This window comes from Thamnophis elegans, chromosome 7, assembly GCF_009769535.1.
Source record: "Thamnophis elegans isolate rThaEle1 chromosome 7, rThaEle1.pri, whole genome shotgun sequence".
In the NCBI taxonomy this organism is placed as follows: domain Eukaryota; kingdom Metazoa; phylum Chordata; class Lepidosauria; order Squamata; family Colubridae; genus Thamnophis; species Thamnophis elegans.
The window spans coordinates 32,109,342-32,132,916 of NC_045547.1; the positions used below are offsets into that span (position 1 = coordinate 32,109,342).

Consider the following 23,575-nt stretch of genomic DNA (forward strand, 5'->3'; position numbering starts at 1 on the left):
GAGAACCGGTAAATACCTCCTCTGACTGGCCCTGCCCCCATCTATTCTCTGCCTCCTGACTCCCAACTGCCCAAGAGGAAATGGGGATTTTGCAGTAACCTTCCCCTGGATTGGGGAGGGAATGGCGATTTTACAGTATCCTTCACCTGCCATACCCACCCAGCTACCCCCTCAGAACTAGTAGTAAAATTTTTTGAATCCCATCACTATCTAAAGCATGTCCTTTCTGCTAGATGTGTGGGATGAGCAGAAACAATTGCAGAAAGATGGCCTCCTGTACCATATAGTGCTTTATAAAGTTGTTCAGATTCACTTGAGTTGAAATCTTACTGTACAACTGAAATTATTTCACAGATAATCCAAGAAATACCTAGAATAATCCTCACAGCAGCCCTGCATGTATTTGTGAACTTTCTTTTTCCAGAAAACAATTATGACACAACTTTATTAAAGCTTCTGTATATCATTAATTTTTCTTTATATGAAATTCACACTCTATGTCTGGCTTAAACTGTACGCGATCTCATCATATCTGCAGATGAATCCTAAACTAGTAGGAATAGCCAATGCCCCAGAAGATAGGCTCAAAATCAGACAGTTCTTGATAGAATTGAACACTGGGCCCTATCTAACAAAATGAAATTCAAATGTAGAAAAAAGTAAGGTTTTACACTTAGGCAAGAAAGGGTGGAACTTGGCTCAATAGCAATACAGACTAGGTCAGTGATGGTGAACCTTTTCGGCACTGAGTGCCAAAACGGTCATGTGGAAACATTGTGCGTGCATGCTCCAGAAAAGTCAAACTTCGGGTTCTAGCGTGCATGTTCACCCAACAATCAGCTGGCCAGCATGCATCCGCACACCAGTTTTCAGCACTGCCATGTGTGCAAAGGAGATCATCATGTGTGCATGCATGCCAGAAACCCGGAAGACAAACAGGCAAGGCTAAGTATGCGGGATGGCATGGCTTTGCATGCCACTTTGGGCATGTGTGCCATAGGTTCGCCATCATGGGACTAAGTGAAACTTGGCTCAACAGCAGTAACTTCAAGAGGGATCTTGGAGTCCTAATGGATAATCACTTAAATGTAAGCCAGCAATGTGTTGCAGCTGTCAAAAAAGCCAACACAATCCTAAACTGTATTAACAGGTGGATAAAATCAAGATCATGAGAAGTGATACTGCTAGCTTTATAATGCCTTGGTAACACCACACTTGGAATATTGCATCCAATTTTGGTCACCACAAAATAAAACTCTAGAAAGAGTGCAGGAAAGAACAACAAAGATGATTGGGTGACGGGAACTGAAGACTAAATCATATGAAGAATGTTTGCAGGAATTGGGTATGTCTAGTCTAGTGAAAATAAGAAGTAGGGGTTGCACAATTAGCAGTGAAATTTAATATATAGGTACTACTGTTAGATGCAGGTTTACATTCAGAACTACCTTTGTACATGAAAATGAATATAGATAGCAACCTGGATTTTTTTAGTCCTTATTAGACAGACCGTTTATAGAAGTAGAAAACATCATTCATTAAATTTACAATTTTCTCATCATTAATTTTGTCATTTATTTTAACATTTTCCATATGCTGAATAATGCTGTCATTCTAGAAAAAAACTATACTGGTATTACTTAATTTCTAAGATGTGTACTAAATTATCTTCAGAGATAAACCACTAGAAACTCTTGTACTAGGCAAAACATGCAAAGATACATTTGCAAATGTGGGAATAGGCAAAGCCCAGCTGCAAATTCCATTTTCAATATAAATTGGCTTAATTTCTGTCCTAAAATAACTCTATATTAATTTAGACTACAAATTTGTATGTGGTTATTATTTTGACAAGATAACTACTGAAAAATATGCCATGAAGCCCATTACTTTTCAACTGTATGTTGTTTGAATGTTTGCTATTGTATTCACGGCAGCGAAGAGACAAAAATTTAGTTTCCAGTTCATGTTCAGAATGATGAATTTATGCTCTAAGTCACATTAATATCTGTATATCTATTTCTATCACGTACTTATTTTTATGGGCAGTTCAGATCTATGGTCAAATGTCCTTTATCTTCTAGACATAAGATCTGATATGAAAATAAAATTATCTCTTTTGAATTCACCCTCTCAACAGTTTATTTCCCTATTAATAACTTCACACAGCTGAAGTACCATGGTTTTTGTTGTTGTTTCTATGGCAACCATTTCTGAAAGCACAGAATGTGCCAAGCAAAGCTAATGTTCATCAGAACATTTTCATGCATTAAATTCCATTAGTCATTTGTGTATGCTGTAAATAAGCAGTCTATTGCTAGCCTTCGGATGAGTACAACAAGACTCCTTAGATTCAGATAAAAATATTCCTATCCATGAGTGACTGTAGAACCTCAAAGCCAAATATATAACAGTAAAAGCATTTTTATCTAACACAGTTTGAACTACCATATCTTTCTGTGTACTTATGTGTGAAGCTAGGATGAGGGAAAAACAGATTCAAGTTTTCATGCAACCATGGAATTCACTTGCTATTTCTCTCAACAAAACCTATCTCGGTTGCAGCCGAGAGAATAACCTGAGGAGTGATTTCATGAAAGCTTCCAGGGAAAAAAATGGGAGATACATGTAATGCAATAATAAATCATTTACTCCCAATTGTCTTCTTTACTACTGAACATGTGATTTAGTACAAACTTAGATTATTTTCTACATACCTGTATTCCAGGAATTATTAGCAGGTGCCTTTGTATCTTTTGTCAATTCGTCTTTACAGACAGTAGCTGGAAATGTTGACTCCACAGCCGCGAGATAGGATTCATCCTCGCTAAAGGTGATCAAGTCCTTATACAAAAGAAAACTGGGAATTAGTCTAGCAAGAGTTAGAAAGCAGTTTGGAAGAGTGTAAAAAGGAGAAAATATTTTGCAACATTCAACCAAATGGACAGGAAATTAAAAACTACTATTGCATAAATGAATCAATATTAGGGTTTCATATACAGATCTATTTCAGCTTTCCTACTGTACATGATACTTTATTTTAGACATAAATTTCCTATCAATGAAAGATATTGTTTATTGAAAAAATAAGTCCACATATGTAAAATATATGTTTGGAACACAGTTTATTCATTGATAAGTACTCTTCAAGCAACCTAATCGTAATTCTAACCCTAAACCTTCAGGCAAAAACTGGCTTCCAAATGAAAAATAATTTGAAACAAAAAGCAGGTTTCTAAGTTTTTTCTTACATTTGGTTATTTCAGAAATGCAACAGCCTCTCCTCTGAAATTTGGATGTCTTGATCCAATGGGAACCAGAGGTGGTGTTCAGCCAGTTCTGACCAGTTCTGGAGAACCAGTAGCGAAAATTTTGAATAGTTCAGAGAACCGACAAATGCCACCTTTGGCTGGCCCCGCCTCCACCTATTTGCTGTCTCCTGAGTCCCAGTTGATCAGCTGGGTCTTCTTTTGTTGCCCTTGCACAGGAGAATGGAGCTGGAAAGCAGGTTAGTGGGGTGGGATAGGGTGGGGAGGGAATGGAGATTTTGCAGTATCCTTCCCCTGCCACACCCACCAAACCATGCCATGCCACGCCCACCAAGCCATGCCCACAGAGCCAACAGTAAAAAAAATTGAATCCCACCACTGGTGAACCCATAATTATTCACATAAATTGAACAGCCATATACATTTTCTAAATAAATATATTTTAGAGTAACTAAACTACAAATTTCCTGCTTGAGAATTCTTCTCTTAGATTGCCTCCTTTTCTAAATAAAATGTTTAATTTTGCCAACTCAGATTTAATTTTAAAAATAAACATTGGTTATTTACAAATCCTAGTTTTTTTATCCACTGATAGGTGTATATTTTAAATGTTTTTAGAATATCCTTTACCTTGACTTCATTTTAAAATTCCTGTTTAAATACATAACTACAGAGAAAAGTAGTTCTAAAGATTTCTTATCTAGATATCGCAGCCAGTTGCTAGATCATCTGAGTTTCCCCAAGCATTTCATAGACTGTTGACAAGTAATCATTTTATCATCTACCGTGTACAAAGTTTGATTTTTGTGTTGTTGCTGCTCCTTCTCTCAAGAGTAAAGCTGACAGAATAAATCTTATATTAGTTTCCTGAAGCAATTGTAAGGAGTTGAAGTATTTGGGCAATAGCCGATTAGAATTAGATCAAACTAATTTCATTTCTATGAGCTGAAACTAAAGGTAGTCAATCTTGCAGCCTCAAACACTCTAACTGCTCTCAGGAAATCCTGATATCATCTACTATAGACCACCAGAATTTTATGAGACTCTATTGTGACACTATAATATGCCACAATGATTGCAGCCTGCCATACATTCAATAGAGTATTATTTGTATACTGGGGGCTTTTCAAACCCTCTTCCAGTGACCTGGAGGAAGCACTCCATGAGATATAAAGAATTGCTACCTGCAGAAAACTGAAATTCACCACTCAAAAAGGGAATAGCACAACAAATCAAAAAATATATAATCTCCTTTTTTAAAGTAAGAAAACTTTCCTAACCAGTTCTCATCCTAATTTTCATAAAATTCCCACAGAATATGTTGTGTTCTAGGATAACATATGTCTTCTAAATATTTTAAGCTTGTTATATTAATGGTGGTTCCTGCGGTTAATAAGTTGTCCTCATGAGAAAATTATATACAGGTCAGGACAGATAGAACATGATGAAACAGACTGACTCCTGATTGGCAAAGGAGATGAGCTGCCATACTCTCCCCTTATTTATTCAACCTATGTACTGAATATATATTAAGGAAACCTGAAGAAGATAAGCATGGTTTTATATTCTGAAAAGAAGCTAATAACCTGTCCTATGCTAATTGCACTACTCTGGTAGCTTAAAATGCAATATATCTGCAAACTCTAGTAAAAATAGTTAAGGAGCAAAGTGCAAAAATAGGAGTAAAATTAAATATAAGGAAGACCAACTAATTCCAACATGTAAAGCAACAACCCTTAACACTGGTATTGAAGATACTAAAGGCACAAATGACCAGGCTGATATCATCCTACTATTCACATATTATCTGAAGACCCAACTCTCTGGAAAAGGCTCTAATGCTGGGAAAGGTGGAAAGAAATAAAAGAAGACAGCCAAAAATATGCTTCAACGAGTGTACTATTGGGAGACTTGAAAGATTAGATTAGGAATAGAATGTCATGGAGAAAATCTGTGTGATTTCTGAGAGTCAAAAATGGCTATATGACACATAATCAAATCAAATCAAGAGCTATTATTTCACATTTAATAATTGAAAAGCGCACAATGCACTTCACAACTCTCAAGAAAAAAATCTTAAATGCTCCCTATTTCTGTACTGTTCTATTGTAACCTAACTTCAACTAGTGCAGACCAGCTGAACTAAGGATTTTCATCAAATCTTAAGATTATGATTATGTTCATTTTTTCTTAAGAAATACTTTACATATAAAGAAGTGAAACAAGATTAGATGTATAACAAATCTATCTCAAAATTAATGTATAATGGTGCTTGATTGATTATACAGTTATATGACCCCAAAACATACACTTTTAGCTATTTGGAAATCTATTGCAAAGATACATGCATACATATGTATGTATGCATTTTAACATGTACATGGAAAAATAAATAAAACATTGATTTGCTTTTGTAGTCAAAAATAGTATTTATTGCCAATCTTTTATGTGTGTTACATTTAACATTACCTAAGTTTCATTAAAAAAAACCTCACAGCCTCAAATGTTGCACAACTGATATATTTAAAATTCTCTCTACTCTTTGTAAGGAAAATCAGAAGTTACAAAAGTTGGTATGAAGACCATAGCGCAAACTGTTTAACAAACTGTTTCAAACAGTGCTTGAAACAGTTTTCTGAAGTAGAAAAACAACAGGTGTTAAAAGCAGCACTCAGTCTGGTACAGAAAACATTTTAACCACACATATAGCTACGGGGAAACTGAATTCAGCTCTTTGTAAACCACAGCTTTTGAAGCAATCCTAGAGGCATAAATAAAGAGAAGGGGGAGAAACAGCCACCTTGGGACCTGCAACATAGGAGGCCTGCTACAAAGCAGCTCCCTTGCCATCTGCCCCTACACATTCAACAAATCTGATTGCACAGGTAGGAACAGAGATCTTGGTTATAAACATCTAGACAATTACTCTGTAATAGCAAAGAGAATCTCCTATACTTTTTTGCAGCCATCATACAGATTTTTGCAACTCAGGCATGGTAGTCTAAGCGTAGATCCCCAATAGGAATTTGTAAGAAGAAGAATATAAAAGGAAGCAGGGGGGAGAGATGGGGAGGGGAGGGAGAAGGAAGGGAGATGTTGCAGTCACTGCTGTTCTATATGCTCCCCTGTTTTACTCCCAAACCAGTCATTTCCTCAGCAGCAATACCATACACTGAAAGCAAAGCCCTCAGGGGTATATACTATCAGGAAAATTCTTTAACTCTTTGTGCCATCTAGTAATAACCTATATTTTAGTGCATTCTTTTGGGGAGATCTTTCTGAGAAGAGAAACTGTGAGTCTTTGAATGGGGGCGTGAGAGGAAGCTTTCCACTCCCCAGAGGTATTAGTATAGGTGGAAGGAAGAGAGACTGCTGGTGACTGAGGCAGTGAAAGGACACCTTGATGGGCCTAGTCTTCTGCTGCTGCAGCATGAACAAAGTGGCCAAGTAATCCTCCTTTCCCCCCTTTCTTCTATCTTAAAAACCATAGCCTTAGTTAGGGGAGAGAGGGCTGCTGAGTGATTTGCCATGGAACACATAGAGATGCATCACCTACAGAGCAATGCAAAATAAATTTGGTTTGTCTTTAGTGTATATTAATCAAGTTCACCCATCCCAAAATCAAGAGTTTGTCGTTAGAGAATTTAAACTCAATGAAATACCTTAATTTATAAAGTGGATTATCAAACTGGAGAACCTACACTTTTTGCTTTAAAACTAAACTAGAAGAAGTCAATATCAGTTTTTATGTAATAATTCCAGTTTGACATATGGATGCTGGTATAAAGTTAAAGTGATAAAGTTATATTTTTAACCACCGTAATGTGTTAAAAACCAAAGGTCTCAACAAATACAACAGGTTTTCAATCCAACAGTCAATTGCTTTGGTTCTTATAATCTGTCTCACATGTAACCTAAATCTGCATAACCAACCTGTCTTTCCCTCCATTTGCCCCTCAGTTTCATCTCAATTTAAATCCTACATCAGTCTAGTGACTTTGTGCATCTGCTAAATGGAGCTGCAATTCACAAAAATTTATGCCTTTTCATAAAATATGTTAGTAAAAAGTGCTGCTACAAGATTTACTTTTTGCTTCGTGTAACAGGACTGTCCTATTACATCTACCTGAGAATGAGAAAGCATTTCTTTTTTAACTACATTGTCAATTTGGGATACATCAAATCTTGTAAAGGATGCAAGTTTTCAAAACAGACAAAAGCAATAGGAAAGAGGATTTTTACTGTTAAGTAAAAATCAAGTCCATCAATCAAGAAGAAAGAAAAGCAAACTGCAGTTCCTTTAAAAAAGAGATGAAATAACTGTAATAGGGGTTTTTGATGAGCCTGATATCTGTTGGAAGATACTCTGGTAAACATGGTCTTACTAGAAAATTCCCTCCTTGCTTGGTGCCACTGTCTCCAGAAAAAAGAGGCAAGCACCAGAAAATCATCTATTCTTGACTTGATATTACTTATGGAAGCAATAAGAACAACAAGTAGCCATGTAATGCTCAGACTCTTGGTTTTTGAAAAATAAAACCGAGTATTTTAAGTAAATATGCAACTTGGATTCCAGAAACTGCATTTTAATGAACTCATAGCAATGATAATTGAGATGCCAGGACAGAAAAAGCTAATAGGAAAAGAAGCCCAAGACAAATGGGAATTTCTTAAAGGAGACACTAAAAGCACAAAGGCAAACCTCAGTGAGGATAACAGGAGCATAAGCTAACCCATCTGAACAAAAAGTTTTGAAAATAGAAAAGGACACACTGATTTAAGACTTGGAAGTAGAACTAGAAATGTCAATGTTCTATTTTCAAGTTACAGTTTAAATGCTATCTGATAAAAACACATGGGCTAATAAAAGACTAACATTTGGGAAAGATTGGTGTTAAAAGTTAGGATGGACTGACTATCTCAGAGCTGAAAAAACAGCTACTAGTAATAACAGCCTACCTAAATAAGCAACCTGCTTGGAGAAAAAGTACTTCTCTTTGGGCAGAACAATTGAGAACTGCCATTTCATTGAAGTAGACATGCCTGTTGCTTTAAGCTTTATTTTCAAGTATATAAATTTACTATTGTAAAATCACAGTAAACCTCCAATGTGCTATTCTGCAAATGAAACATAGGATTGGGTCGTATTGCCCTAAACATTTCTTATTATTCATGAAAGTGGAATATTTGCAACATTGGGAAAGTCATATTTTCATTTACCACCAGAGGCCAAGTAGCTATTTTTTATGAGTTGCAGTGGGAATTATCATGACCTAAGAAACATATATGTAAATCTTCCTGCCTATTCTCCTCAGATGGAACAGAGTATATTTCTTCTTTTAAACTTGTATTGCTTCTTCATTCAAAATATTTCAGAGAGGTTTTCAGTTCAAAATACCATGTAATGATTTGTTCCCTCCATAATTTTCTATGTGCTGCTGGTGGTAGATGCTCCTTTGCTTGATTTTTTTAAAATGGAGGCAATTCTTAGGAATGCTGTAGTAGTGGTTTATTGCACCGGGCAGGTGCTTGAAGAGCTTGCAAAGTCCTTTCCAACCCTTTTGCATTCTGTGATTCTTTGACAGATAGGTTAGAAATACAGAGATAGCCAGGAACTGCAGAGATGGTATCAGAAATGCTAATGCTCACAGTGATAAGAGGTTTGTGATAAATGCTAAGAATATTATATGCTAAAATTAAACGGAAGAGAAATGAATTATTAGCTGCTCAGTGAAGATGACAAAATGTTAAAAGATAATGAAAGTTGGAAGGGCTTATCTCTTATTTTGGCTCAATCTTTTTCATCAATAGGGCGTGTGTTCCATATGTAATCATAAAAACATACCAAGGGGTAAGACTAAAACTTCTGATTTATAGAGTCAAGGAATTCCGACTGTATTTGCTTTGAATACGTATCCTTCCATGCACAAGGCTGGCAATGCTTCGATCTTGGGGATATATTTTGAATTATAATGTGGGATTTCCAATAGTCTTTTGTATAGTATAGCCTTTATTGTCATTGTACAAAATAAATATGAAATTGGTTTCAGCTTCACTGGTGCAATCTATGACAACAAATACAAACAATATAAATAGTATAAGGAATAATCCCAATGCAACTAATTAGGGGGAAAGAAACAAGAAAAAGAAAGAAAAAGAAAAAACTAGTCATAGGTTTCCGTGTGTGCGTGGAGTGATTGTGGTTGTGTTTGAGTCTGACAGCCCAGGATAGAAACTATTTTTAAACCTATTTATTTGGCTGGCTATGCTCTGTTGTTTTCTGCCTGATGGTAGAAGTGCAAAGAGACACTGACCAAGGTGTGAATCATCTCTGAGTATCTTCCTTACTCTGCTAAAGCAGCAAGACCTGGCGATGTCATCCATTGGTGTTAGAGGGCAACCAATGGTTACTTGTGCCAAGTTGATCACTCCCTATAGTGCCTTCCTGTCAGCAGCAGTTAAACCAGTGTACCATACTATAATGCAATATGTGAGGACAGTTTCTATTGTGAACCAATAGAAAGAGGTCATCAGCCGCTGTTCCACCTGATTTTTTTGGCAGGACTCTAAGGAAATGAAGTCTCTGTTGGGTCTTGCCAATCACCAGGGATGTGTTATTTTTCCAGGTGAGATCTTAACTAATAAACACTCCCAAGAATTTAAAAGAGGATATACAGTGGGGCAGATTCTTCTCTGTGCTTCTGGAAATTTGGCACCATCTCCTTTGTCTTACTAGTATTTAGATGTAAGTTGTTTTTTAAGCATCATGCAGATACCTTCTGGACTTCTTCCCTGTATGCTGATTTGTCTCCTCAGTTATGAGACCCAGCACTGTTGCGTCATCTACAAACTTTATTATGATGTTGGATGGATCAGAGGATATGCAGTCATGTATGTACAGCGTGTACAGGTAGGGGCTGAGCACACAGCCCTGAGGGGAGCCTTTGCTGAGCTTCAGCTTGGAAGATATAAAGGATCCAGCCCTTACTGTTTGTGGATGATCCGTCAGGAAGTCTTTGATCCAGTCACAAGTGAGGGGAGGGAAATTCAGGTCAGTCAGCTTTTCAATGAGAGTGCCTGGTAAGATGGTGCTAAAGACCGAGCTATAGTCTACAAAAAGCATTCTGACATAATTCCCAGATTTCTCAAGGTGGCTCAGTGCAATATGTAGAGCAGTGGTGATGGCATCCCCTGTCAACCTTTTGCTTCTATAAGCAACTGGTGTTGATTGAAATTTGGTGGAAGACAGGACCTGAGGTGTTGTAAGACCAGTCTATAGTCATTCAGGCTGTTCATGGCTGCTTTCTTTGGAACTGGCGTAATTGTGGCTGCTTTCAAGCATGATGAGACTCTAGCTTTTTTGCATGGAGATGTTAAAAATCCTTGTCAGGACCCCTGTTAATTGGTCAGCACAGGTTTTTACCACTTTCCCCAGCACCCCATCTGGACCTGCAGCTTTTTGGGATTTACAGTTTTCAGCAAAGCTCTCACTTGATGATCATCCAGGGTGATGTTCATCCTGGGGGTTAGATGACCTTTGGGCTACAGCCACAGACCTGTCTTTTGACCTCAAAGTGGGTGAAGAGGCTATTTAGCTTCTCCACCAGCAGGGCATTAGCATTAGCTAATGCAATTTTGTGCACTGGATTTAATTTCAGATATTGAGTCAGCTACATATCTAGAGAAAATGTACCAAAAACAGATTTGTTACATTCCCACTGTGACTGTGGAGTGGACAGGAATTGGGTAGTTCTTCACTGGGTATTTCTGCCTTGTCCTGCAAGAGTTTTACAGAATAAAAGATGTGGTAAATGTCTTTAGATTTAAAAAAAACAAAAAACATACACCTGAATTTAGAAAGAGGAAAGTATATCTGATATTCCAAAGCACATGGAAGTAAATTAGAAAAGCAATTTCCATCTCATTGTTTTTGTATCATGATAATAAAACAAAGCCAGCCTAAAACTTTAATAATTTCTTAATGAAATAGTTTGCATATAGATAAGTGAATAGACCTTTAGAAGGATAAGGAATACATAATTTGCCTAAACTCTCATTATATCATTCGCTAATTTTCTCATTGCAGTTTCTATTGTGCTTTGAATTTTTCCCAGAAAAAAGAAAGGATCAGTACAAGCATAGAAAAGAAGAAAGGATAGCTACACTGTGACTATACTTGAGGACACATTTATAAGAAAAAATCTTACCCTTGGAACAAATATTTTAGTTGCCATAGCATAATAAGTAGATATTTATGAAGGACATGACTGGAATTATATGGACATACAGCAATCTGAGCCAATTTCATTAAGATGCTGATGAAAGTTTTTTTGCTTACATCCACTTACAGTACCTTGGAGCATTCATCCTTTTCAACCTGGGGTGCCAAGTGTATCCATATTAAAGTAATAATGATCAGTATAACTGAGAGGTTAATGACATTCATTTTGTTTACTGCAGATCTGATTGTAATTATTCATGCCTTTGCAATCTGCATATTAGACTAAATGTGATAGACCTTAGACTCAAAAGGAGGGGTTAAAACAGAGAAAGGAGGCCTGAAAGAAATTAGATGCACTCTCACCAATTCTCTTTTTTTCGATTCATCACTCACTACTGACTCTGGCCCCACTACAACTATACATAGTCAAAAGTTTTCCCCTCAGCAAATCTCAGGACCTTTTCACATAAAAAGATCAGAAACCTTTACAGGAGCCTTCTGCAACTTGTTGTCTCAAACTACCATAATCTCTGTCCAACAAATTACAATTGCAGAAGTAATTATGGATTTTCTGAAGTCACCCCAAATTGCCCCAAAATGGTCACTTTAGTTCAGTGATGATGCAATGAAGATGCTATAAGCTCCTTGTGCGCAAATGATCTTACAGAAACCACTACAGCAGTGGTTAATCTGAAGATTTGCCAATTCCCAAATAGTTTTTGATAGTCTTGGGTAATTTTTTTAAAAATCTGAGCACTCAAGTGGACAACTATTAAACTTTTACACAGTGTATTCACCTACAATAAGTAAGCCTGTATACTGAATCACCAAGAAAGATACAAGTAAGCTCATACACTTGCAGCTATTGTTAAATCCTTATTTATAGAACAAGAAATGAATCCACCATCTCAAATATTATGAGACGGTACATTATCTGAGTAAATGTTGACATTAATGACAATTAAAGTGATGCTTAATTAGTCAACAACAGTGGCTAGAAACCATGAGGCACTCACATAAGTGATAAATATGATTAACTATGAAAAGTGAAGGAGGAGGAAATGAGAAAATATTGCATAGGATTGAAATCAATATTATATTAATTAAAACACAATTAATTTAAATAGCTTGTCTCAACATTGGTACTATTGGCAAATTTTGTTAATGTTAATTTCTGCAACTATAAAGATCAGCTGTTTTCAGTTTTCCACTAATGTGTTATTGTTTTTTGATGTTAAAATTTTACATAACAACACAACTTGTATGAAATCTCCATGTATTCTCATACAGAATAATCTCTGTAGTTGGATTGGGGCAAATACTACTAATCTTGATACAAAGAGACATTTCACAGGAGTATAGTGGTACTGTAGAGTACCTTTCCATTTTAAGCTTCTTCCCAAAGCAGCAACACCATTCAACAAGAAATCGTTGAGAAGTAGAACTGAGACAGACCATTTGTCTGTCCAACTCAGCATCAATACTGATACGTGATAATAAAGTGTTTGTTTATAGCAGCTTCTCATGGTTTCGGACCGAATGTTTGTTTCCTCCACATGGCAATTTTGTTTTGTTTTTAATTATTTAGTTTTGTCCACCTTTATGAGCCAAGGTGGCGCAGTGGTTAAATGCAGCACTGCAGGCTACTGCTAGATCAGCAGGTCAGCGGTTCAAATCTCACCGGCTCAGGGTTGACTCAGCCTTCCATCCTTCCGAGGTGGGTAAAATGAGGACCCAGATTGTTGGGGGCAATATGCTGACTCTCTGTAAACCGCTTAGAGAGGCCTGAAAGGCCTATGAAGCGGTATATAAGTCTACTGCTATTGCTATTGCTATTTTGGCTACTTTATAGGCAAGTGCTCACCATGCTACCCTGTCAAGCACAGCTTCCTTCAATTGTTATATGTTCAACTTTGCATCAGATTTAATGAGAGAGCCGAGGTGGCGCAGTGGTTAGAGTGCTGTACTGCAGCCACTTCAGCTGACTGTTATCTGCAGTTCAGCGGTTCAAATCTCACCGGCTCAGGGTTGACTCAGCCTTCCATCCTTCTGAGGTGGGTAAAATGAGGACCCAAACTGTGGGGGTGATATGCTGACTCTGTAAACCGCTTAGAGAGGGCTGAAAGCCCTATGAAGTGGTATATAAGTCTAACTGCTATTGCTATTGCTATTATCAAGCCAGCATATTCTTTGCTTGCCTCTTCTTTATCCATTAACCATTCCTAACATCATTGCCTTCTCCAATAAATTTGCATGCATAACATGGCCAAAGTGAATCAGATATAGTCTTCAGTGATGTGTCTGGTTTTATAACACCCTTCTGTTAGTTATTTTGACTGACCACGGTAAACAAAGTAATTTACGCCAGCATCACAGTTCAAAGGCATCAACCCATGGCAATACCAGGGATTAAGCTTGGGGGAAAAGAATGATTTACATAAAAATGTGAAGATTAAGGATAAGACTTAGCTACTGACAACATGCAAAGGCCTGACTCCATTGAAAGCCCTAGAGATTGCTAAAGCACTGGCTACCAGGCTAAGGACAAAAATGGAGCAGTCCTGGAAAAACATATGGAAGAAAGAGATGGCATACAACCATCAGTGCAAAGTGGCTGCAGGACCTGAGAGCAGACCACACCAATCTACCAGAATGGGAATCAGTCACAATCACAGTAGCAGACATCCAACAGAGGGTCAAGAATATGAAGAGCTGGACAGCACCTGGCCCAGACATGATCCACACCTATTGGAAGATACCGATGTGAAGAAACAAAAACTCCAAAAACCTTGGAGGTTACCATCCCAAGTCCAACACATAGAAACTATACACCAGCTGAAAAGAGGGAGGATGGGATCAGATGAGTGTCAAAGCCACTATCCTGGACAAAACCTAGAGCATTCAAGAGTATATATCAGTATATGGCACCAAAAGATGAACTGCTGAGAAAATATCTGAGACGCTAGCAATCATGGGAGGAAGATCAAACAGGGAAAGTGCCCTGGCAAGATAAGACGTTGCATGTGATATAACATTGACAGATAGCTGAGATAGCAGACATTGGAAAATTCTACCATTGGGTGAAAAGGGATGGACTAAAAGCCAGCACTGAGACACTGATCATAGTAGCACAGCAACAGGCACTAGGAACCAGATCTGTAGAAGCAAGAGTATTAAATAGGACCCAAGGTACAGACTATGCAGAGAGAGAGAGACCACCATAGTGGCAGGGTGTCAGATGCAGGCAGGAATAGCATACATTCAATGGCACTAGCTGGAATTATATGTATAGTAACAACTGCATAGTGTAAGAGTTAGTGCAGATGGGAGATTCCATAGAAGATTGTGGAAAACAGGGCTACGTTCCTATGGAACTTCCAAATCCACACAGAAGGCCAGACATCATGATTTTTTAGAGAGAGATTTTATTAATATTTGTAGGCCGCCCTTTTCCCTGAGGGGACTCAGGGCGGCTCACATAAAATCGGGGAAGGGGAGATACAGACATTAAGATAAGACATATAATAAAATAATAAACAACATACATTCATCATTCGGGAGGGGAACTATCCTTGTCCCCAGGCCTGACGGGCGAGCCAGTTCTTCAAGGCTGTGCGGAAGGCCTGGACGGTGGCGAGGGTGCGAATCTCTACGGGGAGCTCGTTCCAAAGGGTCGGGGCTACTACTGAGAAGGCCCTCCTCCTTGTAGTTGCCAGCCGACACTGGCTGGCCGATGGTATACGGAGGAGGCCTAATCTATGTGATCTTATTGGTCGCAGGGATGTAATTGGCAGAAGGCGGTCTCTCAAGTATCCAGATCCACTGCCATGTAGGGCTTTATGGGTGACTAATAGCACCTTGAAGCGCATCCGGAGATCGACAGGTAGCCAGCGCAGCTCGCGGAGGATAGGTGTTATGCGGGTGAACCGAGGTGCACCCACAATCACTCGCGCGGCCGCATTCTGTACTAGCTGAAGTCGCCGGATGCTCTTCAAGGGCAGCCCCATGTAGAGCACGTTGCAGTATTCCAGCCTAGAGGTCACAAGGGCCCGGGTGACTGTTGTGAGAGCCTCCCGATTCAGGTAGGGTCGCAACTGGCGCACCAGGCGAACCTGGGCGAATGCCCCCCTGGTCACAGCCATTAAATGGTGGTCAAACGATAGCTGTGAGTCCAGGAGGACTCCCAAGTTGCGAACCCTCTCTGAGGGGTGTAGAATTTGACCCCCCAGCCTGAGTGATGGAATATTGGTCGAATCTCTGGGATAGTGATAGTGATCGTAACAGCAACACCAAGAAGAAGAAATATGAGAAGCTGGAGAAGTACTGGGGTCTGAAGGAGAAACTTGAAAGGATATGGAAAATAAAGCCAAAGTTATCCCAGTGGTGGTATGTGGTATGCAGTAAAGAGATAGATGCAGGATATAAATTTCCACTATGTGCTGATCTATTCCATTTAATAAATCAGTCAGAAAATTGCACTCCTTATTTCATTTCACTAATTCATAGGCTTAGTGCTCCATCTGATAACTCTATAAATTGGAGCAAATCCATTGGGTCTAAAATACAGTGGATCAGATTCTTTTGTTTAATTCAGTCTAACAATTCCTAGGAAGCTGCTCAAAGAAGAAATCCAATATTTTTACATAAATGAATGTTGACAGATGCTCCAGCATTTCTTTGAGCATTTAATGATGAAAGTGAATTTAATTTGTTGTATATATAAAGTAAATATAAAGAAAATAGTACATATTCATAATAAGTTGTCGCCCTTACAGTTAACCCCAATTTGATCTATATGGTCTGCCCTCTTCAAAATGGCCTTTGATATAGAGAGTGCAGTCTTACTAGTGATATGCAGGTTCATTCCCTGCAAAAAGTATGACAAATTCTTCTGGGTGTCCCAATTTTTAGGTTTTAAATAAGAAAGGTAAGCAGACCTTTTTGCAAAATACAATCTGCATTTAAGGAGGCTACGTGCAATGTGTTGCACCACTAGTGTACCACAATTATGCAATCTTTCTTCAGATGGAACTCCATGAAACCTCCTATATCTCACCACAGAATCTAGTTCAAAACAAGCTCTAGAAAAAGCTCTTCTAAAGAGTTGAGGCATGTAAGTTGTTAAATACTTTCTTTAACCAAGGAGCCTATTTGTATTCAACCAGCCATTTCTTCTTAAGCAGACACATTAATGATCCTTTGTTGTTTGAAGCATCTGTTGGCCTTCAGATCTGACTAAATTGGATGAAAAATCCAATTTATTTATTTGTAAATAAATTTACGAATAAAAAGTAAATTTATTTGTAAAAAAAATATTCATACCCATTTCCATGTCCATGTTTATACTTATACCTGTTATATCTTATACATGCTTGACAAAATAAATAAATAAATAAATAAATAAATAAATAAAATCCATATTATGACATTTGAAAGTTGGGCAGCCCGAGCATGAGGAGCATGTTATGCAACTGCTATATAGAACAAAGCCTGGGTAATCTAGCTGGACCCATAAATAAGATCTTCATCCAATTAACTTCTTTAATAACTAGATGGCTTGGTATATGGAATATAATCAACTTTGCCCTTACTGCTGGAGTTGGTATAGATTTATTCACACATCCCCAAGATGCATTTCAACAAAATATCTGTTCCAATAAAAGGGCATTTGTATATCTCTACAATTCTTCATGATATATATAATCACTATTTCGGTGTTATTTCCCCTTTGATTGGAATTGGAGAACCTGGGAAGCAATGGTTAGTCAGTTGTCTTACGGGGTTGACATAGGCTGGAGCCCTTTAAAAACTTCTCTTAAAATATGGGAGCCAGGAATCTGCTTCTGCAGAAACAATTTCTAAGTATAGATAGATCTTAACATGATCATTATGTTCTTTGTGCAGGCTGCAATATACCTAGTCCAGTTCTTCTCAAAACAAGTACCTTGGCCTTGACCTTATTGATGTTCAGGTAGTTGAGTGCACAATATGAACTAAATCTGTACAGCAGTCACCCCAACCTGGGTCTATGACATCAATTCTGCAGAATTGCATTGCATCATTCAGCAAAAGCAGAATGTTTTTACATGTTCATTTTTCTGTCTGTCTGTCTATCTATCTCTCTATCTAGGACTTTTGCATATCATTAATTAAACAAAATGAGAGCTAGTATACATCCTTATCTGACTCCCAGTTGCTTTTGTAGATTTCTGATATAATTGATATCTCAATAGAGGACTTTTTCCAACAAAAGGCCAAACAACATTTAAGCAATTTGATCAATTTGCTTGGCTTGCTCAGCCTCTTTGTTTGGTTTGTTTTGATAAATGTTGTGCCATATTATTTTATTAATTCTATTTATGTAGGTAATTTTCTTTATTGAATTAGTCTGAAATACAAACGTTTTAAAAAATATATGACTTAATCTGGGATGCATGCACTCATTCAATGGGAGACAGTAAGTTATTGTTGGATGATTTGTTCAGAACAATTGTTTGAGCAATTACAGAAAGGTCCAATATTTGATTTTGAACAATGACTACTAGATATCTCTAAACAGCTATTAACAAGGCATAAGAGTAATCACAGATTACAATTTTTATTTCTAAGATCCGCTACTTGGAGACCAAGAGACCATCTACTGCTCATGTAACTGCTGCTAGCAAATTAGCTTTCATGAAATTTTATTCAATCATTCTTCAGTTAGCAGAACATTATATTGGCGTGAAATCTGCTGCTTCCATTGCTGGTCCTTTCTCCACTTCCCAGCCATTATCTGCCCTTAGATGATATAAGAATAAAGAGGAAAATACTATTTTAATATTAATAGAGGTAAGGACAATTTCAGTTGGCCTTTGTCATGGACGACGGAGAAGATGAAGAAAAGAAACATGTTGCCAGAATGTCCACATTTACCTTTTTTTTAAAAAAGATATCTGGTTTAAAGAGTATTTACTTCAAGCAGATACCCATACAAATTCCTGTGCACAAGAATTATGAAAATTTCAAGAATTCTTTATCAAATTGAAGAGCCCAATAATACTATTATTACCTCTGATGACTTCTTTGCAATGATATTCAGTACTGTTGCTTCTTGGGCTATTTCTGTTTTGCATGTCTGCTGGTTTTGCTCTGCTGCAGGTAATGCCTTAGGCAGCAAACCTGCCAAAGAAATAAATATATTGTAAGTGTGTGACAGAGAGAGTGAGTAAAAAGGAAAAACCTCTCCAAAGTTAGTTAGACCTCCGAAAAAAACAAGAGTTGCTGTCCTAGTATTTCCAACAGTGGCTAAGCTAATTCACATGCCGAGACAGAATTGAAATTTCCATAAACTCTGCTGAACTTTACCATTAACTCTGCTTTTGATCTCTTTTTTCCTCCCCCACCCCCAACAAATAGAATTAATATAAATATAAATATAACAAAGTTATAGTTTTTGGGGTGAAAAATATATTGAAAATAATCAGCAAATTAGGTCCAGTATCATCCCTGCCACTAAAGTGAGTCCAAAATTTTCTAGCACTTTACACATTTACCAAGCATGATAAAATAACCCTACTTCTTGTTTATATTTCCAACATAAATTTGAAACACCTTTATAAATTCTGACTATTTTTTCTGGTGACAGTACATTATTTTCTAAACATTCTCCTTAAGATTAGAATGTAATGCAAATTATAGTAAATTTCCAAAACACTATTTAAACAAAGTAATATTACTGCAGCATGGCACATAAATATTTTACATCAAAGTTACTGAAAAGGACTTCGGAGAACTTCTGAAAGACAACCCTGAGGCAGACTTTTTTGTAATCAAGAATGGATGGAAATATGTAGCAATAATTAGACTAAAGTAACTGTCTCCTTTCAATACTAGTTGCTATTTTCAACACTAAGCTGGCAGGAATAGTCAACACCCCAGAAGACAAGCTCTATCCAACAAACGGGCCCTATCCAACAAAATGAAATTTAATATGGATAAAAGCAAGGTTTTACACCTTGGCAGGAAAACTAAAGGTACAAGTATATATTAGGTGAAACCTGGCTGAAAAACAGTAACTAGTGGAGTCCTAGTAAACAATCACTTAAATATGAACTAGTAGTGTGCAGCAGCAGCCAAAAAACAGAGGCATAGAATCAAATCACGTATTAGTATCGCTTTAAAAAACTTTAGTAAGGCAACACCTGGAATATTGCATCCAGTTTTGGTCACCACATTACAAAAAAGATGTTGAGACTTTGGAAAAAGTGCAAAGAAGAGCAATTAAGATTAAAGGCCTAGAAACTAAAACATATGAAGAATGGTTTCAGGAGTTGGGTTTGGCTAGTCTAGAGAAAAGAAGGACTAGTGGGGATATGTCAGCAGTATTTCCTAACTTACCAGCAATTTATGCAAACCTATATATTTCTTATTAGAAGAATCAGTATCTTATATACTCGTGCCAATTGATTAAAAAATCTATAATTCAGATTTAAGTGTTCATCTCCTACACCTAGCCAGTTCGTTTATTTATTCAGGTTTCATTCACCTTAGTGATTTTCCAGGCTGTACATTGGTTATAATTCCCCTAAAGCCATACCCATTTGGCACAAGATCAATATAAGGGAAAACATTGAAAAGATAGATGCCAGAGCTTTATTATTGTTCTAAGGAAGAAAAGATACACTTGAAAGTGTTTTTCCATTAGATACCAACTATTAAATCATTTTAGCCATTTTATTCATCACAAAAGAGGATACAAATGTAAGGAGAGTGTTTCTGGATGAGACCAAAGGTCCATCTTAACATCCTGCTTTTTAAACCAAATAGAGGACTTTCAATTTAATGTGAAAACCTAGAATGCTTTTATATAGTTGGTTGGATGACTTAGCTAAGAGACACCTGGTTCTGATCAAACTGAAGTTGCTGAAACTTTCAAATGCAAAAATATGGATAGCAAGGTAAATATTTACTGCTTACATTGGACATTTTCTGATGGAGGGAGTTCTGAAATGGGATCTGAGCCAAGCGTAGCTTTGTTAGAAGGCTTCTGGGAGAAAAGCATTGCATGTGAAATGCGCCGTCTAGTCCGGCGCGCAATTTCACGTTCATTATGCATCAGTTGTTCATCTTTTAAAATAGCAAGAATTTGCTTAGCTTTCTCTCTTACATGGAAACCTGTTGAAAAGGAAATATTGATAAATTTGTAAAGCTTACTAATGCCTTCTATGATTACTATATTTGTTAGGACTTTATGGATTTGGAAAATGCTGAAATATAAAGATCTTTATACCTAGGGCAATTATCTTGTTTTTCAAATCATAATCACATCATATACCTGCCTCTAATAAAAACTGTTTTTTTTTTCCTACAAGCATTTGTTAAACTAGACCAAGGATTATATGATTCCTTAGCTGAAGTAGTGTTATGAGAAACTGCCATTTTCAGAAATAGGGAATGTCATGCAAATAGAGCTTGAAATGTTATTCTCTGGTATTGTAAGTAATATGCTAGTGTCTCAAAGGTGTTTTTTCAAAAGGCAACTGGACTTTCTTAATTTTATTTTTCCTTGAAGACATTTGAAGATGTTTGATGAACCTTAATTGGTTCTGGCAAGATGATGGGGAGGGGGGAATGGAATGATTCATTCTGACAGGATTGGGAGGTGGAAGGAACATATTTCTTTGTAATCAACTGATCTTTAGCACACTCTCTGAAACTACTGAGGCCACTTGGAGGTTTATCTATACCCACAAGGTCACCTCAATAAGAGTACAAATAGGTGTGGAATCTTGGAACTGCCAAAAAGATTGTTTTGTAGACAGGAGATAGGTAGTGTCTTATCTCTCCTATCTATTACACGGTATCCTAAACATTATACATGATATTACATGGTATCATAAACACTGTAAAATGCACATGCATGAATTAGTGAATATTCGTCTACTATAGTTTGTAACCCAACCAAAGCAGAATATCATAGACTTGCATAATTAAAATTTGGTGATAAGAAATGAAGCTTTTTTATTGAAATAGTTATTAAGTAAGTATCCTGACATAATTATTTATAGATCAGGTTTAACAATCAGAAACTAAAGAGCTATTGCATTTTGCAAGACAATGCAATAATTTATTTAAAAGGCACTATGTCATTTATGTCAACCGGAAACAAAACAATACAGTGCATGGCTTTAGTGTTATAAATAAACAAAGGAGTTGTTCTTTTGTTTTACAATATGGATTTTTTTCTCTTGTAAACCACATAAATAAAAATAATTGACATACCTAAATCATTAAAATTAATTACTAAAAACTAAAATTAAGAATATCATGTTTGCTATATAATACAGAGATCTGACTGGTTTTGCTGTTAATTAAAAATTAATATTCTTTCTTTTAAGTTTACTTGTTGCCTAATTAGTCTGTATGCCTTGTTGCCTGCCAACCTTATAAATCCAATCAATGTCATATATGCAGTTTGTAAGGTGATGATGACAACAGCAAAAAAACTAAACCAGTTTTCACTATCTATAATCTCTTGAATGATGTATGAGATTTGGGGGTGCAAGTAGTGAGGAGAAAGATATAATATTGCACACAAAGACAGATCAGTGGGAAGAGAAAAGAGAAGGATCATAGCAGGACAATTATACTTTTGCACAAATTTGAAAAGCCTAGTCATGATTGGTTTCACTTCTCCAAAGAACTTTTGCTTTTGCATTAAAAATATTTCAGCCTTAACTTCATTATTAATGCTTTCAGTGAACTGTCTTATCTTACTAACTAGTACCAAATGATTTGACCTTCCTGCTATCCTGCTGTATATTCTCGACCATTTTCTCCAACACTATAATTCAAAGACATTTTTTTTCCTCATTTAACCTTTCAGACTGTCTGGGCAAGAGCAGAGCCTTAACAGTACATACTTTTGTTAGCAGTATGTCTACACTTTTAATATTTTGCTTAGATTTATCTTCGATTTTATCCCCTAACAGAAATCTTTGTTTTATATTGTTGTCAACATCTGTGTGGAATTTTAAGTCCAGAAATATAAAATGTGTAATTCCTTCCACTACTTTACCAGTTGGTACTTAGCTGACACTAGCTGTTGACCTAATCTTAGGTGTTTGTTCTCACTATTAGGCATCAAACCTACCTTTACACTCTTATCTTTTACCTTCAAGGAATACCACTAGATAACAAAAGGATAGAGAAAACACTATCTTTTTACTGCCATCTAGTGGTTCTCCGGGAGTTTGCAGTTCACATCTGGCTACCCAATGCTAACGACAAACACATCCATTTAATTTTAATGGATATATTTAAGTACTTTTAATCTTACCTTGATCTTTTCCCGCTTCATCTAGATGATGAAAATCTTTTAATATCTGAATGTTAAAGAAACCCTCTTGACAATGTTGTATGACTTTCTTCGATCCATTCTTGATGAGATAGTCCAAGAGTGTAAGAGACTTGTAAACATGCCTCCAGTTCTTCCCATGGTCATTCATCCTATGCCAGATCATGTTCATAATCTCAGAAAGGGAAATTGTGTTGTATGTCAGGTCACTTATCTCTAACATTAGAGAACTAGAAGGACCCCAAGGGTCATTAGAAGTTGCTTCTCTGACTTTTATCTCAGCTTCAGAATAATTTTTCACAAGGTTTTTTACATGCCTTCTGAGTGCCATGAATGTAGCAAATTGTTTGTGTTATTAAACAGATGGGAAACATTAAAGGATTTTTGCTATGATTGCTTTCGCTCTTTCCATTTTCCACTGCAGTAACCACTAGAATTCTGTAAGTAAAATAGCAGAAAATTGTCACCAATCAGAATCATACCATACAACAGGAGTCCCCAACCCTGAGGTACTAGTCTGAGGTCTGTGGGGAATCGGGCTGCACAAGCAGCAGGTGAGCATATTATGCACATGGGAACCAGATTGTGCAGTGCGCATACAAAACCATTCACACACACACACACAAACACACACACACCGCCGGCCCTGCTGGTCCCTGGAACCAGAAAAGTTGGGGACTGCTGCCATACAAAATTTTCCAAGAGATTTAATATGAAATACTTATCTTTTTTTCCAACTATTAATCA

The 23,575-nt window shown here is 37.0% G+C and overlaps 1 protein-coding gene across 1 annotated transcript in view; it reads right to left on the reverse strand.

Moving 5' to 3' along the window:
* The window catches only part of ENTHD1 (ENTH domain containing 1), a 39,374-nt gene extending 16,124 nt beyond the window's left edge, over positions 1-23,250 (reverse strand). The window contains exons 1-4 of the mRNA XM_032221148.1: positions 22,811-23,250; positions 20,449-20,646; positions 18,542-18,651; positions 2,718-2,844 (exon numbers count right to left, since the gene is read on the reverse strand). Coding sequence (XP_032077039.1) covers positions 2,718-2,844; positions 18,542-18,651; positions 20,449-20,646; positions 22,811-23,159 — 784 coding nt within the window. The 5' untranslated portion in view covers positions 23,160-23,250. The remainder of the gene's footprint in view (positions 1-2,717; positions 2,845-18,541; positions 18,652-20,448; positions 20,647-22,810) is intronic.
* Between the last annotated feature and the right edge of the window lie 325 nt (positions 23,251-23,575).